General features: G+C 42.3%; 1 protein-coding gene across 1 annotated transcript; it reads left to right on the top strand.

Annotated features, from left to right (window-relative positions):
- The first annotated feature begins 1,416 nt into the window (after positions 1 to 1,416).
- Positions 1,417 to 15,224, top strand: LOC139011459 (zinc finger protein 14-like). The gene is made up of 4 exons (XM_070416992.1): positions 1,417 to 1,425; positions 11,849 to 11,975; positions 12,174 to 12,234; positions 12,802 to 15,224. The coding sequence occupies exons 1-4, from the start codon at positions 1,417 to 1,419 to the stop codon at positions 13,586 to 13,588; spliced, it is 984 nt and encodes a 327-aa protein (XP_070273093.1). The 3' UTR covers positions 13,589 to 15,224.
- Positions 15,225 to 20,257: the final 5,033 nt, after the last annotated feature.

Here is a 20,257-nt window from a genome sequence, read left to right as displayed (position 1 = left end):
CACAACAAGGGATATGTGCCCTTGGCCGGAATCAAACCTGGAGCCCTTTAGTCTGCAGGCCGACACTCTATCCACTGAGCCAAACCAGCTAGGGCCTCAAATTGTATTTCAGCTCCAGGCCTAGATAAGCAACAAAACCGGCCATGGCCAGGACCAGCTGCATGGAACAATGACTCCCTTCTCTGGTGTAAGCCAATCAATCATTGGAGACCACAACCCTGAATGGACACATCTGGAAAACTGCTGAATATTCTACTGAGATCTTTTCCTGGTACCTCCCTTAAAATCTCCACCCTTAAACCCTTAGGAAGGAGGGCCCAGAGCGCTTTCCCTCCCTGGAGCACGCCCTTGCCTTTCCCTTCCCTTCCTACTCCCCCTCCCCCTCCTAGCCCCAGGCATGTTACCATTAGCTTCCTCAATCCCAAACTCCAAGGGCCCTTCCTTTACCTCTATAACTTGTTTCCTAAACCCATTTCTTCTAGAAACTACTTCTCCTACCTCCATAATTTACCCAATAATTGTTCTCTTACAGTTTGGGTCTTGCTCTGAATTCTTTCTTAGCCAGAACCTAAATACTGAGGTTGCTGAACCCAGGTTTGGTCTGACCCCGCAGGTCAGACACCAGGTGCCTTCCCTGCCTTCAACACATTGATATAGCCAATAGTGGGGTGAAGGCCTGGGGGCAAAGGGGTGGGAGAGGAGCTCAATGGGGGAAAAGTAGGGGGCATCTGTAATACTTTCAACATTAAAGGTTTTTTTTTTAAAAAAAGAATGGCCAAAACCAGTTTGGCTCAGTGGATAGAGCGTCGGCCTGCGGACTGAAGGGTCCCGGGTTCGATTCCGGTCAAGGGCATGTACTTGGGTTGCGGGCACATCCCCAGTGGGAGCTGTGCAGGAGGCAGCTGATCGATGTTTCTCTCTCATCGATGTTTCTAACTCTCTATTTCTCTCCCTTCCTCTCTGTAAAAAATCAATAAAAATATATTTAAAAAAAAAAAGAATGAATAAGAAATGAGTTTCATGACAAAAGTTCTAACTATAAAAGAATGAAAATTGTTAAGAAAAAATACCTGAATATGTATTTGATACATGATATAATTGACTCAAAGTATAATGAAGAAAATTGCCAAGTTTATCTGACAATCTAATTACATTGAAATAATTTAATATATTCTCTCAATAAAATAGACTATGTATTAGCATTCAGCATCTTCAAAAACATTAATAAAAAAGTTCTATGAAACAACTATAGAAGTATTCATTTGACAAAAAATGCATGTACTTTTAAGCATATACAATCAAACATAACAAACCATATTGAGGAAGTACATTCAATCCTTTGAGATTTTGCTTCCCAGCATTGACAGTTTGGCTCAAATAAACTCACAAAAATTCGCTATAGGTTTGAATGAGATAATGCGTCAGGTAATGGCAGTTTTGCACCTTGTTTTAGACATTACACTCAAAACAGAAGACGTGAGTTACCTGAAAGCCATTGGTGAGAGATTAGGGAGATGGGAGAAAGCAAAGTGGATGAAAAGTAAAATGGTAGATACACACACTTTCACGTAGGTGGGTACAGGATAGTTAACAGTGAGCAATTAACATGACAACACTAAAGATGAGGGAAGTATGGTCTCCACCCAAGTTGTGCCCCGAGGGACCTGGAAAAAGGGGAGTTAACCTGGCATTACAAAGGTCTGTTATCATAGATGCAAAAGACAACAGACAGGCTTAGTTAAGGTAAAGATGGACTTTGTCAGAGAAGATTCTAGCCTAGGACATGACTACCTGGCATAAACTGTAATTTAAAAGTTTTCGTTTTAGACCATCCTTTGTGGTTACTTTAGGTCTCTGAGTGTGCAAGGGAGCGTGCAGGCAGCAGGCCTTCCCTGAGTTTGTCAGGGTAGCATGTGGCCCCTTTTCATCCACTCCACCTAAAGCCAGGGGAGAGGGGGGAGGGCGAGGGGGGAAGGGAAGGGGAGGGTGATACAGGCAAAAACGAACTAAAGTACATTTCCTTCTCGAGTAAAATATGTACCTAATTCATGAACACATCTCCTAGTAATTAGACTGAGGAGAGTCCTTTCGACCAGGCTAGGACTTCCCGCCAGAACCCAGTGCTCTGGGATTCTTTCTCTTAAGGACAGAATGGCTGGGGGCGAGGAAGGGACGGTTGGAAAGTGCCAAGGCTGGGACTCAGCAAAGATTGCAATGGAGCCAGACTCTATTGAAGATGGCCCGGTCACATTTCATTGTCTGTGTTTCTAAACAAGGGTCAACAGTTTCATAAGTGGACTCCAACTCTTAGGTGACCCCCTCGAGGCATAAGACCCTCTCATTCCAGCATGGCCAGGCCTGCTGAGTCACCCTCAGGTTCTTGGAAATTCAATCCGAAATTTCCTGGGCTCAGTGTTCGCAAAGAGCTGAGCACAGCCAGCCCACACCCAGGAAAAGGGTCTATTTGAATGCAAATAGACCAGGCGCGGTAAGGTTTGGCTGAGTTGAGGGTACTCTGGCTGATCCTCCCGCCTATTGTCACTCAGACGCGAGGGGGCGGGGCCTAGGGGAAGTACCCAATCAAGGATGCCGCTGGGCCGGGTGGGTGGGCTGAGGCGCCGAGGGGCGTGTCCGTGCTTTCCGGCTCAGCCTTGCGGGGGTTGGCGAATCCTCTCGTCCTAGACCTAGACAGTCCCCGGTGGCTCGGCCGCACCCCTTGTGCCATCTGCACCGGTCGTGGGGTTCGTAGGAAGGACTCAGGGAGACCCCAGACACCCCGAAATGGTGAGTGTGCGGGGGCCGGATCAGGAGACCCGGCCGAGGGGCTGGTGGAACCATGGGCGGCACGGCCTCCCCACGGTCAAGTGCGGAGTCTTCGGACCCGAGTCCCCGGGGCGCGCCGCTAGGACCTCCGTCCCCTGCAGCTCGCGGCGCGGGGGCTGAGCCGGCAGCCCCGCCGGGCGTCCTGTCCCGCCCCCGCGCGGGCACTTAGACCCGCTCGGATCAGCTCTGCGCACACAGCCCAGCATCCTTCCAGGTTGTGAGGTGACCACGTGGAGGGTCGTGGGGGCCGCAGTACTCGGCCTCCCGGAATTCCGACGTGGGCGGAGCTGTGGTCCGTGAGGTCCCCGGTCCCAACTTTCACCTCGGAGCACCTGTTTTCTCCGCCGTCTTCCAAATGTTTGCGAAGCAGAGTCTGAAACTCACGACCCTTGCCCACCCCCCACCCCCCAGCCGCCGCCTAACTCTAACTGGGACTGGCAGTAAGTCCCTAAAATTAAGATCCCCCCCCCCCCCCCCCCCCCAATTCCCAAACGCCACCTTCCCCTCTGCTACTCACAGCACCATCAGCTGCTTTTTCTCGCCGGTGTATTTCAAACAGACCCTGTATTTTAACTTTATGATTTTCCCCGGAGGCATGAATGGCTCATTTTTAAAGATGATGTCTGTTCTGTGGATATTTTACATGAGAGGAAACAGAAAATTAACCAGGTGGAACCACTTTCCATGAAATCTTTGTGCCTATCCACTCAGGATCTTCCCTGGGCACAGACATGCTATAAGAAGTCTTTCGAAAAAAAAAAAAAGAAGTCTTTCGGGCCCTAGCCGGTTTGCTCAGTGGATAGAGCGTCAGCCAGCCGACTGAGGGGTCCCGGGTTCCATTCCGGTCAAGGGCACATGCATGGGTTGTGGGCTCCATCCCCAGTGGGGGGCGTGCAGGAGGCAGCCGATCAATGATTCTTATCATTAATGTTTCTCTCCCTCTGAAAATCAATTTAAAAATTTAAAAAAAAGTCTTTTGGGTGGGGGGTCCTCCTGGATTAGTTACCCTTAAAAGCTTTATTCACTTCTGTAAGCCCCCGTTTTTCAGTAAGGGTAACATGTATTTACTTAATAGAGTTTTAAAGACAGTTTAAAATATTTCTGAAAGGTTAAAGTCGGTGGTGCGTGGTCAGGCTAAATAAATAGCCATCTCAGATGGGGGATAGAGAAAAATTGAATTTGTTTAAGGAAAGGGGTTGGGGGACCGAGATATACAAAGGGAAGAGGTACACAGCACGGAGCCAAAGGGTGTTGGGTCCATGATGGCAGCAAAAATCTACTGAGGACAGTAAACAGGGCAGAGCGTAGAAGCTAGAGGGAAGCCTAGGTTGGGCTGCTTTGGTTCACTGAGGAGTCTGAGGGCGGCGCGGGGGTCTTGGCGACAGGTTCAGGAACTTCGCCGGATGAGCTGCTGCTGCCTTTCTCCGGGTTGCAAGACTCCAGGGGTCCGGGTAGAAGGCGGAGGAAACGTGCCTGTGGGGGAAGGGAATATCACCAGTGATGGGTGTGGTCTCTGGAGGGAGAGCATGCCCTGGGGCCTTTGTCCTGAGCGTATTTATCTCTCTTGCTGGTGGAAATCTTAGGGGAGTTGTCAGGGGAGGTCTTGATGAATATTCTTTAGCTTTCCAGGTGTGCTCTTTCTGGGTCAGGGTCTCCACTGGTTGGTCCGTGCCTGGGCCCCCTAGGGGGGTCATTAGTCAATGTAGCTAGTCCTGAGGGACACTTGTCTGGTTTTGCTACTTTTCTGGGCCTGGAGCTGAAATGTAATTAAGACCTAGATGTTATCTTTTCATTTTTTAAAAATAAATATTTATTGTTGAAAGTATCACATATGTCTCCCCTTCACCTCCCTACCCCCATTGACTCCTTCTAGTCCCCACCCCTTCCCCAGGCCTTCTGCACTCTATTGTCTGTGTCCATGGGTTATGCATATATGCATACAAATTCTTTAGTTGATCTCTTCCCAATCACCCTCCCCCACCTTCCTTCTGAAATTCCACTGTTTCATGCTTTTACATCTCAATCTATTTTGTTCATTGGATTCCACATATGAGTTAGATCATGTGATACTTGTCTTTCTCTGACTGGCTTATTTGGCTTAGCATAATACTCTCTAGGTCTCTCCATAATACTCTCTAGGTCTCTACCACAGCCTTTTTTTTTTTTTTTAATTTTGATTAATTTTAAATATATATTTTATTGATTTTTTTTACAGAGAGGAAGGGAGAGGGATAGAGAGTCAGAAACATCGATGAGAGAGAAACATTGATCAGCTGCCTCCTGCACACCTCCTAACTGGGGATGTGCCTGCAACAGAGGCACATGCCCTTGACCAGAATCGAACCTGGGACCCTTGAGTCCGCAGGCTGACGCTTTATCCACTGAGCCAAACCGGCCAGGGCAACCACAGCTTTTTTATCCACTCATCTACTGATGGGCACTGCACTGTTTCCAGGTCTTAGCTATTGTAAATTGTGCTGCTATGAACATAGGGGTGCATGCATTCTCTCTGATTGGTGTTTCAGGGTTTCTTAAGGATATATTCCTAGAAGTGGGATCACTGGGTCAAATGGCAGTTCCATTTTTAATTTTTTTAGGACACTCCATACTGTTTTCCATAATGGCTGCGCCAGTCTGCATTCCCACCTGCAGTGTACTAGGGTTCCCTTTTCTCCACATCCTCGCCAGCACTTGCATTTGTTGATGGTAGCCATTCTAACAGCTGTGAGGTGATACCTCATTGTCATTTTAATTTGCATCTCTCTGATAATCAGTGACTCTGAGCATTTTTTCATATGTCTCTTAACCATTGGCATGTCCTTTTTAGAGAAGTGTCTATTTAGGTCCTTTGCCCATTTTTTAACTGGATTGTTTGTCTTCCTTCTGTTAAATTATATGAGTTCCTTATATATTTTGGATATTAACCCCTTATCAGATGTATCATTGTCACATATGTTCTCCCATACAGTGGGCTTCCTTTTCGTTTTGTTGACGGTTTCTTTTGCTGTACAGAAGGTTTTTATTTGGATGTAGTCCCATTTGTTTATTTTCTACTTAGTTTTATTTGCCCTAGGAGATGTATCTGCAAACATGGCTATGAGAGATAACTCAGGTTTTGCTGCCTATGGTTTCTTCTAGGATTTTTATGGTTTCCGGACTTAAATTTAAGTCTTACCCATTTTGAGTTTATTCTTGTGTATGGTGTAAGTTGGTGGTCTAGTTTCATTGTTTTGCATGTATCTGTCCAATTTTTCCAACACCATTTATTGAATTAACTCCATTGTATGCTTTTGCCTCCTTTGTCAAATATTAATTGAGCATAATGGCTTGAGTCAATTTCTGGGTTCTCTGTTTTATTCTATTAATCTGTATGCCTGTTCTTGTGCCAGTAGCAGGCTGTTTTGAGTACGGTGGCTTTGTAGTATAATTTGATATCTGGTATTGTGATTCCTCCAACTTTGTTCTTCTTTCTCAAGATTATTGGAGTATTTGTTCTAGTTCTGTGAAATATGCTGTTGGTATTTTAATAAGGATTGCATTGAATCTGTAGATTGCCTTGAGTAGTATGGACATTTTAATGATGTTGATTCTACCACTCCACTCCATGAACACAGTATATTCGTCCACTTGTTTATATCTTCCTCTATATTTTTTCAAGGTCCTGTAGATTTCCAAGTACAAGTCTTTTACATCCTTGGTTAAAGTTTATTCCTATTAATTTTTTGGTTGCAATGGTAAATGGGTGTGTGTGTGTGTGTGTGTGTGTTTTAGTATTTTTCTGAGAATTCATTATTGGTGTATCAAAAAGCCATCAATTTGTGGTTGTTGATTTTATATCCTACTATTTTGCCAAATTCATTTATTAAATCCAGTAGTTTCTTGATGGAATCTTTAGGGTTTTCTATGTACAATATCATGTCATCTGTGAATAATGAGAGTTTTACTTCCTCCTTTTATTTCTTCTTGGATGCCTTATATTTCTTCTTGTCTGATTGCTGTGTCTAGGACTTCCAGTACTGTATTGAATAAGAGTGGTGAAAGGGGACATCCCTGTCTTGTTCCTGTTCTTAGGGGAAATGCTTTTAGTTTTTGCCCATTGAGTATAATGTTCGCTGTACATTTGTCATATATGGCCTTTATCATGTTGATATGTGCTCTCTCTATTCCCCCTTGCTGTAAGGGTGTTGGATTTTTGTCGAATGCTTTTTCTCTGTCTATTGACCAGTTAACTGGTCCAAACGGAAACCATCCCTATTTCTTCCATATGCGCTGGAATATTTATGAATTTAAGTTACCATAAATTTCTTTATAAACCCAGAGATGTCACTAACAAGTCTGATTTTAAAATTGGGTGACCAGAGTTGATATGTGAGGTTTGTGGCTATAGATGCGTGGCATGTGAGGAAGGTCCACTACTTGTATCTATAGATGCTTATGGCGTACAAACGGTTGATATGATCATGTGATTTTTGTCTTTCAATTTGTTTATCTGATGTGTCACATTTATTGATTTGCAAATATTGTACCAGCCTTATATCCCTGGAATAAATCCCACTTGGTCATGGGGTATAATATTTTTAATATATTGCTGGATCCGATTTACTAATATTTTACTGAGGATTTTAGCATCTATGTTCATCGGGGATATTGGCCTGTTAGTCTCTTTCTTTGTAGTGTCTTTATCTGGTTTTGGAATTCAGATAATGCTGGCCTCATGAAAAGAGCTTGGAAATGTTCTTTTTTCTTGGATTTTCTGAAATAGTTTGAGTATAGGTGTAACTTCTTCGAATGTTTGGTAAAACTCCCCTGTGAAGCCATCTGGACCCAGCCTTTAGTTTGCTGGGAATTTTTTGATTACTGCTTCTATTACATCAGTTGTTATTGGCCCATTCTGGTTTTCGGCTTCTTCCTGATTCGGTTTTGGGAGATTGTATTTTTCCAGGAATTTGTCCATTTCATCCTCATTGTCCACCGTGTTGGCATATAGTTAGTTGTTCAGAGTATTTTCTTACAACCTTTTGTATTTCTGTGGTGTCAGTGGTTACTTCTCCACTTTCATTTCTGATTTTATAGATGAGTCCTCTCTCTTTGTTTCTTTTTTTTTTAAATATATTTTATTGATTTTTTACAGAGAGGAAGGGAGAGGGACAGAGAGAGTTAGAAACATCGATGATGAGAGAAACATCGACCAGCTGCCTCCCGCACATCTCCTACTGGGGGTGTGCCCGCAACCAACGTACATGCCCTTGACCGGAATCGAACCTGGGACCCCCCAGTCCGCAGGCCGACGCTCTATCCACTGAGCCAAACCGCTCTATCCACTGAGCAAAACCGGCCAAACTGGCCTCGGCGTCTCTCTCTTTGTTTCTTGATGAATCTGGCTAATGGTCCATCAATCTTATTTATCCTTTCAAAGAACCAGCTCTTGGTTTCATTGATTTTTATATATATATATATATATATTTTTTTTTAGTCTCTATGTCACTTATTTTTGCTCTAGTCTTTATTATTTTCTTCCTTCTACTTACTCTGGATTTTCTTGTTCTCTTTCTAGTTCTTTAAGTTGTGGGGTTGAATAGTTTATTATCAATTTTTCTTGTTTTCTGAGTTAGTGCTATGAACGTCCTTCTCAGGACTGCTTGTTTCCAGGAAGTTTTTTATTTCTTTCTTGATCTCATTGGTAACCCATTCATTAATTGTTTAATAACATGCTATTTAACCTCCATGTGTTTGAGTGTTTTTACTGTAGTTGATTTGTAATTTCATTCCAGTATGATCTGAGAAGATGCTTGATATAATTTCAATCTTCTTGAACTTTTAGAGATTTGTTTTGTGTCCTAACACGTGATCTATTTTTGTGAATGACCCATATGCACTTGAGAAGAATGTATATTCTGCAGCTTTGGGGTGAGATGTTCTATAAATGTCAATTAAGTCCACATGACCCAGTGTGTCCTTTAGAGTCATTGTTTCCTTGTTGATTTTTTGTCTGGAAGATTATCCAGTGAAGTCAACAGGTTGTTAAAATCCCCTACAATGACTATAGTTATTGATCTCTCCCTTAAAGTCCTCTAGTAGTTTTTAAAATATATATGGATGCTCCTATATTGGGTGCATATATGTTTACTAGTACCAGGGTTATATTCTCTTGTTGGATCAATCCCTTTAGTATTATGTAATGATTTTTTTATATATCTTGTGATGGCCTTCATTTTGAAATCTATTTTGTCTGATACGAGTATTGTTACCCTAGCTTTTTGAATTTTCGTTTCCATTTGCATGGAAAATTTTTTTCCATCCCTTCACTCTCATCCTGTGTGAGTCTTTTGTTCTGAGGTGGGTCTCTTGCAGATAGCATATAGTTGGGTCATGATTTTGTATTCATTTAGCTACCTTATATTTTTTGATTGGAGCATTTAGTCCATTTACATTTAAAGTTATTATTGCTAGGTACTATTTATTGCCATTTTAAAAAATATTTTTATTGATTTCTAAGAGGAAGGGGAGAGAAATAGAAACATCAATGATGAGAGAGAATCATTGATTGGCTGCCTCCTGCACACCTCCTACTGGGGATCGAGCCCGCAACCCAGGCATGTGCCCCTGACTGGAATTGAACTCGGGACCTTTCAGTCCACAGGCCAATACTCAGTCCACTGAGCCAAACCAGCTAGGGCTGCCTGAGAAGCTCTTTATTCACCATCTATTTTAAATGATAGCCTTGCTGGATATAGTAATCTTGGTTCAGAACCTTGCTTTTTATTACCTTGAGTACTTCATGCCTACTTGAAGTAGCCACAGTCCCTCTCAGCAACCACAATATCTGCTTGATTTGGGGAAGCCACAATTTCCTTCTTTTTTTTTTTTTTAAATATATTTTATTGATTTTTTACAGAGAGGAAGGGAGAGAGACAGAGAGTTAGAAACATCAATGAGAGAGAAACATCGACCAGCTGCCTCCTGCACATCTCCCACTGGGGATGTGCCCGCAACCCAGGTACATGCCCCTGACCGGAATCGAACCCGGGACCCTTCAGTCCGCAGGCCGACGCTCTATCCACTGAGCCAAACCGGTTTCGGCCACAATTTCCTTCTTTACCAATTCACTTTAGCCTATTTATGTTGTTGCTGGCACAGAAGGTTCTAGACTACTTAAATTACCATACAATTGGCACTCCTACTAGTGACCTTGGAGTCTCCTTCATTGTAGAGGCTTTAGTGATGGTCTTTCATGCCTCCTGGAGTTAATTATGAAGGTCTTAAGTTATCCATTTGCTTCTGATGCAAGAACCTGCCCTAGGCCACCCACTATATGCCGTTAGAACTATAATCATCATGTATTAGGACCTCTTGTAATAGAGGTGCTCATAAAGACTGAGCATGTGATCCTAAACTGAGCTGGCCATTGTGCTTTAGGCTAGAAAACAGTACCACACCAGGTATGGACACCTACTGATATCTTGCTTCTATGGCTTATGCCACCTGCAGGATGGTTGCCCCTTCTATATTCAGTCCATTGAAGGAGACTGTGGTATTGGGATTCACTGAGTGGACAGCACTGGGGACTTGCACACGCTTTCAGGATAATACACACAAGTAAAGGATGGATCTTAGTGGAGAGTTGTTGTTCAATTGGTTCATTTCTGATAGCGGACTAAACCCCAAGAGTCACCACCTCTAACCAAGCATCAGGCAGTCGCCTTACTACTAGTCCACATCGGCCCCATCTACATATGTTTACAGACTCTTGGACTTGTCTAAGAGTTGCCCCTTTGTGGTAAAAGAACTCTGGGAATGTCTTTAATCAGATAACCAAAATATAAAGCCAGGCAACACTTGTCTGTACATTATTACTAAGTCTGCACTGTCAGGACTCACCAGGAAACTGCTGATCCATGTTGGAGTTCCAGACACTGGTAGTAACCATGGCATTTCTCAGAATGTACAGTCCTAGGTTCTCCAACAAGGTGTTCCATGGGAATTTTACCTCCCTTACTGGTCTCAGGCTCATAGAGCATCATGCTAGGTTGTTGAAATAAGTTTAAATCAGTTGAATGATACATGGTGTGTTTCATCCAAGTCAGTCAGCGGTGAATTGTAACAAATCTGTCTTTTTTTCCCCCTAATGTGCTTTTTTTAAAAAGCAGTTCTAGGTTCATAGAAAAGGTGATCAAAGCGTACAGAGAGATCTGTGATGAATATTTAACAAGTTACAAGCAATACTTCCCAACAAGAATGTTTTCATTCTGCCAGCTGCATTTGACTACTAAAGCCCTGGAGTACTTTAGGGACAATATAGCCAGCTGGACTTCATTAAAAGTTATATTTCCACAGCTTTCGTGGACTCTCATGTGTGGTGATAGGAATGGAAGAAAAAGAGTCTAGTTCTTCATTTTGTTTTTATTGATTAAATTCTGCCTTATACAGTGGAGAACTGTATAAGGAAGGGAATGAAAGCTTTTCTCACAAAGTATTGATGGTCTTAAAATGATAGTATTTGGTATGGCTGGTGTGGCTCAGTGGTTAAGTGTCAACCTAGGAACCAGGTGGTCACAGGTGGTCACAGTTCCATCCCCAGTCAAGGCATATGAGCACATGCCTGGTTTGTGGCCTTGATCCCCAATGGGCTGGGGAGGGCGGGGGTGTTTAGGTGGTAGCTGATTGATGATTCTCATCATTGATGTTTTTATCACTCTCTCTTCCTCTCTGAAAGTAATAAAAATATATTTTAAAAAATGCAAATCACAATTACAAAAAGTAAAAATATATGTGTGTGTTTTTAAAGCATTCTGTTATTTCTCAACATGCTGTGAACTCTGCCATTGCAAAGCAGTAACATGTAATGTTATAACAGTAAAAGTGCACAAATAATTTCCATGAAGTGGACAAGGGAGTAAATTTAGGATGATCAGTCATAGAATAAATATTTGGAGACAACAGAATCATATGTAACCTTTCTATACATGGAGTCTGGGTATCCAGGGCTGTCAGTCACACATCCTAATACATATTTGGGATGTTTTAGGACTCAGTGGCCATTGAGGATGTGGTTGTAACCTTCACCCTAGAAGAGTGGGCCTTATTGGATTCTTCACAGAAGAAACTTTACAGAGGTGTAATGCGACAAACTTTCAAGAACCTGGCTTCAATAGGTAAGGATGTATTTTCATTTCATCAATTATAGGTACGTGTTTCTTGGTCATTGCTTTTTTTCCCCAAGATTTGGATTGTGAAAAGATAGGACATTGGTAAATAAACTAGGCATGGTCACAGCTAAAAAAAAAAAATGGACCAATAATCTAATATTTCTCTAATATAAATATTTTGGATTTGTTTTGTTTGCATTTCAGGGAAGAAATGGGATGATCATGACATTGAAGAATTGTATAAAAACCAGGGGAGAAAACTAAGGTGAGTCCTATTTATAATAGATGGCTGATTTGAAGATTTGATTATGTCATGAAATTTTTAAAAAAGGAAATAATCCCTGCTTCAGTTTTTACTTACAGAACATTTTCACCAAAATTACCTTTTTATTAGACATGTATGTTCAGTGTTTGTGAAGTAGCTTACTTTAAAACAGTATTGTTAAATTTTATTTATGATTATTGCTGTTTTAGTAATAGGAAGGGTGAAATCCTCTTGCAGAACATTGTTTCATTTTTTCAATTCTTTATTGTTGAAAGTATTACATATGTCTCCCTTCTAACCCCATTGAGAACATTTCTTATATTGAACTTTAAACAAATCAAACAAAGCAGAAAACCTACCCCTTTCTAGCTTATTATTAGTGATTTTAGTGAGAGAGAGAAACATCAATCAGTTGCCTCCTGCACACACTCCAACCAACTGAACCAGTCTTGCCAGGGCAAAAACCCTACCCCTTTGATACAAACCATAAAAATGCAGTCCAAATACCGTAATAAACAAAATTGCTAATAAAGATATCATTAATACCGTACTTCTCGTTTTTTACAGAAATCATATGGTGGAGAGACTCTGTGAAACTAAAGAGGGTAGTCAATGTGAAGACAACTCCAATCTTATTTCAGAAATGACTTTGAACAAGAAGACCACTGCAGTGAAACCACATAAATGCAGTACATGTGGAAAAGTCTTTATGCATCATTCACCCCTTGATAGGCACATCAGATGTCACACTGGACACAAACCATATGAATATGACAAATACAGAGAGAAGCCTTATACATTTAGGACATGTGGTAAAACCAGTTATCGCCATTTTTTTTATAAACGTGTAGAGAAATCTTACAAATGTAAGGAATGTGGGGAATCCTTTAGGCATCCCCAGTTTGTTCACAAACATGAACAGATTCATACTGGAGAGAAATGGTATCAATGTAAACAATGTGGAAAAATCTTTAGATATCTTCAAGGCTTCCAAAAACATAAAAAAACTCACACAGGAGAGAAACTGTATGAATGTAAGCAATGTGGTAAAGCTTTCAATTGTTCCAGTTCTTACCAAAGTCATGAAAAAACTCATAATGGGGAGAAACCTTATGAATGTAAGGAATGTGGGAAAGCCTTCAGTTATCACTCTTCCTTTCTATTACATGAGAGAATTCATACTGGAGAGAAACACTATACATGCAAGGAATGTGATAGAGGCTTTCATCGTTACGGAACCTTAAAACGGCACATGAGACTGCACACTGGGAAGAAACTCTATGAATGTAAACAATGTGGTAAAGCCTTCAGGTATTTTGTTTGGTTTGAGAAACATGAAAGAAGTCATACTTGAAACATTGAATGTAAGGAATGTGAAAAGGCCTTCTCATATTACCAAACCTTAAAAGTATATACTAAATTGCACAGCAGAGAAATCATATGAATATGAGCAATGTGGTAAAGCCTTTAGCTATTCCTCTTCCTTTAAAAGTCATTGAAGAAATCATGAGAAAAAATCCTATGAATGTAAGTAGTTTGGTAAAGCCTACAGACCTTACAGTTTCTTAGAAACACAAGAGAATTCATAAGGAAAGCTTAATGGAAATTCATGTGTAGTATAGTGTTCCAGACAACAGCACAAGTCATTAATAAATGTTTAGCCCTAGCCAGGTTGGCTCAGTGGATAGAGGGTCAGCCTGAACACTGAAGAGACCTGTGTTCGATTTTGGTCAGAGTCAATACCTTGGTTGCAATTTTCCCCTGCCCTGGTCAGATGTATGCAGGAGGCAACCTATTGCTGTTTCTCCCTATCTGTTCCACTATCATGTTGAATCCTATTGGGATTGATGGGTTAGTTAAAGACATTTCTTTTTTTTTTTTAATATATATTTTTATTGATTTCAGAGGAAGGGAGAGAGAGAGAAACATCAATGATGATAATCATTAATTGGCTACCTCCTGCACACCCCTTAATGGGGATCAAGCCCAAAACCTGGGCATGGGACCTGACCAGGAATTGAACCATGACATGATTTATAGGTCTACACTCAACAACCCAGCCACACTGGTTGGGCAAAGTTTACTTCTAATATGCAATTAGGATTAGTTTGTTATAATATTTATTTAGCTTGTGCTAAGAGGCCATTGAATTTTGACTGTGGTATTTATTGGGATTTTTCTACTGGTCTTGTAGCAGTACCTGTAAATCCCTAGTTCATTATATATACTCTACCTTAGTAACTCTATCAAAAGTTCCCCTTTTGGTTGACAAGTATAAGAACTTTATACACATAAACAGTTGGAATAGTTGAATAAGGCAAGTTTATGCAATGATATAGTTTTATGTGAATTCTCTTAATATTTGGAGTTTTACTTTTTGTTTTTTTTCTATTTGCTTAATAGATTTTGATGTGAGAAGAAATACCTGTAATAAGGACAAAAATCTAGAGCTGGGATGTTCCCCTGAGGATAATGTTTTATATCATTTTCTGGATTTTCCACTGTTCCCCTGTGGATAATGTTTTATATCATTTTCTGGATTTTCCACTTCCAATTAAGAGTATCCTCAGAACTTCCATCAACTCCTTCATATTTTTTTTTAAGAGTAGATTTTCACTGATATTTTCAGAAGACCCACATCAATGATTCATCAGGGTTAGCATTTTTCTGTAAGCCAGGAAACTGATTCAGACTTTAATATTGGAATAATGTCTAATTCCCCTCTTTAGATTATATAATATCTCATTTGTATAGGAGACACCTTATACTGTCAACAGAGCTAAATAGTGTGTTCCCAATTCACTTTGTGACATCTACAATTGTGTAGTCACTAAGAAGGATATGGGAGTTAGTTTCTCCACTGCATTGTACACTGGCTGCTTTGACCTGGTCCTTTCATGTGTGAAATGTGAGCATAAGCACATTTTTCCTACCTGGAAGACTGGGGGTTTCCTCTTACTTGTAGGTGAATGTATTCTTTCAAAGTTCTTAATTACTTTTCATGATATGTGAATAAAAGTATGTGTCTCTTTATCAGGCAATTTTGTAATTGTGTAAACATAGAGTGGGCTTACACAAATCTAGATGGCATAGCCTACTGCATACCTACACTATGTGGTATAGTCCAGGGGTGGGCAACTTTTTTGTGAGTGCGTGCCAAAACCAGCAAAATCTGACTCAAAATTCTGTGTGCCAACCCTAATTTTTTGAGAACATGTTATGCCTACTTGATATCTCTTAAGGTGTACAAAGAACACCTTAAGATATAATAAAATTCATTCGAGCAACAAAAATACAGTATATGATGAAAAATACATTTATTTTTTAATGTATACATGTACACTGATTGTCCGACAAAAAACTTTATGACTCCGTTTGATATTATCAGTGGGACTTTTGCTGTTGCATCACTGATGACAGATTTTACATTAGGGTTATATTTCGTGAGCTTCAGAGATATGCACGAGCTACTACTTTCATCCGTCAGGCTACTCCTATTACAAGACTTAACAAAATTCATCACTAAGAACAAAGATTCACAAGCGTATGTGGATGAAAACATGGAGAGTAACGCTGTTGCAAAGTTTTATGTTTTTTTAAAATATATTTTATTAATTTTCCACAGAGAGGAAGGGAGGATAGAGAGAAACATTGATGAGCGAGAAATATCGACCAGCTGCCTCCTGCACGCCCCCTACTGGGGATGTGCCTGCAGCCAAGGTACATGCCCTTGACCAGAATCGAACCTGGGACCCTTGAGTCTGCAAACCGACGCTCTGTCCACTGAGCCAAACTGGTTAGGGCTGTTGCAAAGTTTTTTAAACAGAAAACATTTTCTGCAATGGCATTTCAAGTCCTCAATAGTTTGTTTTTGACACTTCTCTCTGGTACTCCTGTCTCTAATTGCTTTTTTTCAATGTTTTCCAAGTCAACTCTAAGGTCAAATTTCTGCTTCCAAATTGAGCTACTTTGAAATTCAATCAACTGCATTTCAAAGTCAGCCATGCCTATCCATGAAAACATTTGTAAGTTCAGTTCCTCCAGTTTCATGCTGTCTGGAAACCTCATGAGTTTTGCTGTCTTTTCCAGTTCTCTGAATTTTGTAAATCTTGAGAACTGCTCAATAGTTGACTCAATGATGTTTAAAAACAGCCTTTAGCTGAAGCCGGTTTGGCTCAGTGGATAGAGCATCGGCTTGTGGACTGAAAGGTCCCAGGTTTGATTTCGGTCAAGGGCATGTACCTGGGTTTCGGGCACATCCCCAGTAGGAGGAGTGCAGGAGGCAGCTGATCAATGCTTCTCTCTCATCGATGTTTCTAACTATCTCTCTCCCTTCCTCTTTGTAAAAAATCAATAAAATATATTTTAAAAAAATAGAATAAAAACAGCCTTTAAAGGCACTGACAGTCTGTTCTGTCATCTTTTGGGAAGTCTTTGATGTGCCTCTTGAGGTTTGGGAAATATCTAAATCACCATCCACATCCCTCTTCAAGACTTCTAGTTTCTTTTCAAAAGCCTTTATATAACTAAACATAACATCAAGTGTCTTGCCAGTTCTTTGTAATTTAACATTTAAGTCATTCAAATGTTCACAACAATTGTAAATTGAAGATTATAAGAGAGGGTTTCGTGTGCCAGCAGAAGTTACTGGCGTGCCATGTTTGGCACATGTGCCAAGGGTTGCCCACCCCTGGTATAGTCTTTTTCTAGACTACAAATTTATGTAGCATGTTATTGTGCTGAGTACTGAAAGAACTTGTAGCACAGTGGAACCTGTATATTTAAACATCTGAACATGGTAAAGGCACAGTAAAAATATGGTATAAAAGATAAAAAATGGTATACCTTTAAAGGTCACTTAACCGTGAATGGACCTTACAGGACTGGAAGGTTCTGTAGGTGAGTGGTGAGTGAATGTGAAGATCTAGAGGGCATTACTATAGACTTTATAAACATTGTGCACTTAGGCTAAACCAGGGGCGGGCAAACTTTTTGACTCGAGGGCCACAATGGGTTCTTAAACAACTGGACCGGAGGGCCGGAACAAAAGCATGGATGGAGTGTTTGTGTGAATTAATATAAATTCAAAGCAAACATCATTACATAAAAGGGTATGGTCTTTTTTTTTTTTTTTTTTTTTTAGTTTTATTCATTTCAAACGGGCCTGATCCGGCCCGTGGGCCGTAGTTTGCCCATGGCTGGGTTAAACTAAATTTATTAAATATATATATATATATATATATATAGGCTATAGTCATTTTTATTTATTTATTAATTATTTATTTAATATATTTTATTGATTTTTTACAGAGAGGAAGGGAGAGAGATAGAGAGTTAGAAACATCGATGAGAGAGAAACATTGACCAGCTGCCTCCTGCACATCTCCTACTGGGGATGTGCCCGAAACTCAGGTACATGCCCTTGACTGGAATCGAACCTGGGACCTCCAGTCCGCAGGCCGACGCTCTATCCACTGAGCCAAACCGGTTTCAGCTAAATATGTTTTTTAAATAATATTTTTATTCATTTCTGGGAGGGGAGAGAATCATTAATTGGCTGCCTCCTACATGCTCCCCATTGGGGATTGAGCCCGCATCCTGAGCATGTGCCCTGACCAGGGAATCAAACCTTGGCCTGGTTCAAAGGTCAAAACAACTACTGAGCCATGCTGGTTTGGCAAAAAGTATTTTTAATAAGTAAAACTTAGATTACTGTAACTTTTTTACTTTATAACTTTTAACTTTTGACTCGAAATAACACTTAACTTACCTAAAACACATTGTGTGCATATATGGACACAGACAATAGGGTGCTGAAGGCCTGGGGGTGGGGGTGGGCTGGAGGGCATGGAGAGATAAAAGGGGACATATGTAATACTTTCAACAATAAAGGATTATTTTTTTTAAAAAACACTTTGAGGATAAACTCAAGATGGCGACAGAATAGGCAGACGCATCTCAAGGCTTCTCCTGGAGCAAATAGAATGAGCAGCTGAAACTAATTACACCCACCCCGAATTGGCAAAGTATACTCAGCTGGTCAGACAGTTTGCAGCTGGGAAGGGCAGAGTTCCCCTGGAAAGGTAAAAACCAGGGATCTGGGCGGGAAAGTTTGCCAGACCTCTGAGCCCAGAGGGCCAGAGGGAGACCACGCGGCACCCAGCCGCGTCCCTTGGGACAGGCACAGCCCCTGACTGGAAAGGAGATCCACGGGACTGTTGGTGCCGGGGGATTTGAGATCTGGGTTCCATAATTACGGAGGACTATGCCTAAAGGGGGCAGCCTGAAGCACTGACCAGACCACACAGTGCCGGTAAGAGAGGAGCATACAGAGAATCAGTCCTCCCCGTTTCTGCAGCCGGCATTTGTTTGTTTGTTTTCACTGAACCCTGTTCATAGGACATTTCGGATACAGACATTCACCCGTGCTGAGGAGCAGGAGAAGGTTCGGACGAGTGGAATCTGGAAAGAGGCTGGGGAGAGAAGGGGTTCCAGGAGAGGTGACAGCAAATTGAGTGCTGAGTCACACCTGAGCCCAGGACTTGGGCAGCCATTTCCTCCTGAGGATATAACTCCTACCTCCAGGCCCCAGGCAAGGAATACAGCCACACCCAAATTCCACCCTGAATGGGATGAAGGATTAAACAAATCTGATTAGTCCCTGGGAGTTAACAGGGTCTGGCCTAGAGAGGGGCTTTCAGTCCCAGCAACAGAAAAAAAAAAAAAAATCACAGACATTCCAGAAAACTGGGATCTTAAGCCAGCCAAAAGAATGACATTTCAATTTTTCATTTTTTTAATTATTTTGTTAGCTTTTTTATTTGTTTTCCCTTTTTTTTTGTTTTTGCACCTTTTTTTTGGTTTTTTCTTTGTTCTCCTTTTATTGTTTGTTGCTTTATTTTCAACTTCTTTTTACATTATTTTTTCAACCAAGTGAGCAGCAGACACATGAGCAGCACACTCTTGTCCAAGGAGCATCAGCCCTGCGAGCAGCCTGCCTCAGGCCTAAGAGCAGCAGCCTCATGTGTCCTGCCCCTGTCCAAGGAGCAGCAGCTGTGTGAACCGCCTGCTTCCCCGTCTGAGGAGCAGCAACCATGCGAGCAGTACAACCTGTCCAAGGAGCAGCAGCCACACGAGCAGTCTACCTACGTCTGAGGAGAGGCAGCCCTGTGCAGACCACCCCCATCCGAGGAGCAGCAGCCACACGAGCAGTCTACCTACATCTGAGGAGCGGCAGCCCGCCCCTATTCGAGGAGCAGCAGCTGGGCACAGCCCGCACCCTGCAGTAGTCCGAGGAGCAGCAACAGCCACACGAGCAGCCTGCCCAGTCCGAGGAACAGCAGCTCAGTGAGCAGCCCGCCCCCCATCCAAGGAGCAGCAGTTCTGCGAGTAGCCCGTCCCCATTCGAGGAGAAGCAGCAGCCCACCCTGGTCCGAGGAGCAGCAGCCACAGGAGCAGACCGCCCATGTCCGAGGAGCGGCAGCCCTGCACAGCATGCACTGGTCCGAGGAGCAGAGCCACACACAGCCTGCACCTGTCTGATGAGCAGCAGCCGGGTGAGTGGCCTGTCCCCATCCGAGGAGGAGCAGCCACGCGTGCAGCTCACTCCCATCCAAAGAGCACGCAAGCAGCCCACCCCAGTCCGAGGAGCAGCAGACTTGCAATCAACCTGTCCAAGTCCAAGGAGCAGTAGCCCCACAACCAGCCCACCACATCAGAGGAACAACAGCAGCATGCTGCCAGCCCCCATTCAAGGAACAGCAGCCACGTGAGCAGTCCACCCCAGTTCAAGGAGTAACAACTGTGTGTGTAGCTCGCCCCCATCCAAGGAACAGCAGCCTCGTGATCAGCACACCCTGTCTGAGGAACAGCAGCTGTGTGTGAAGCCTCCCCCCAGAAGCCAGAGGAGCCACCACAGCTGTGAACAGCACCCACCAGAGGAGCTGCTGCCAACTGAGGAGCAGCTGCTACCACAACTGCCTGAGGAGCAACCACAGCCCGAGGAGCCACTGCCACCCAAGGA

This window comes from Myotis yumanensis, unplaced genomic scaffold (genome assembly GCF_028538775.1).
Source record: "Myotis yumanensis isolate MYYU_CA2020_CCGP unplaced genomic scaffold, mMyoYum1.0.hap1 SCAF_5, whole genome shotgun sequence".
NCBI lineage: Eukaryota > Metazoa > Chordata > Mammalia > Chiroptera > Vespertilionidae > Myotis > Myotis yumanensis.
Note: the sequence above shows the minus strand (reverse complement) of the source record. Positions and strands in the feature narration are given on the sequence as shown.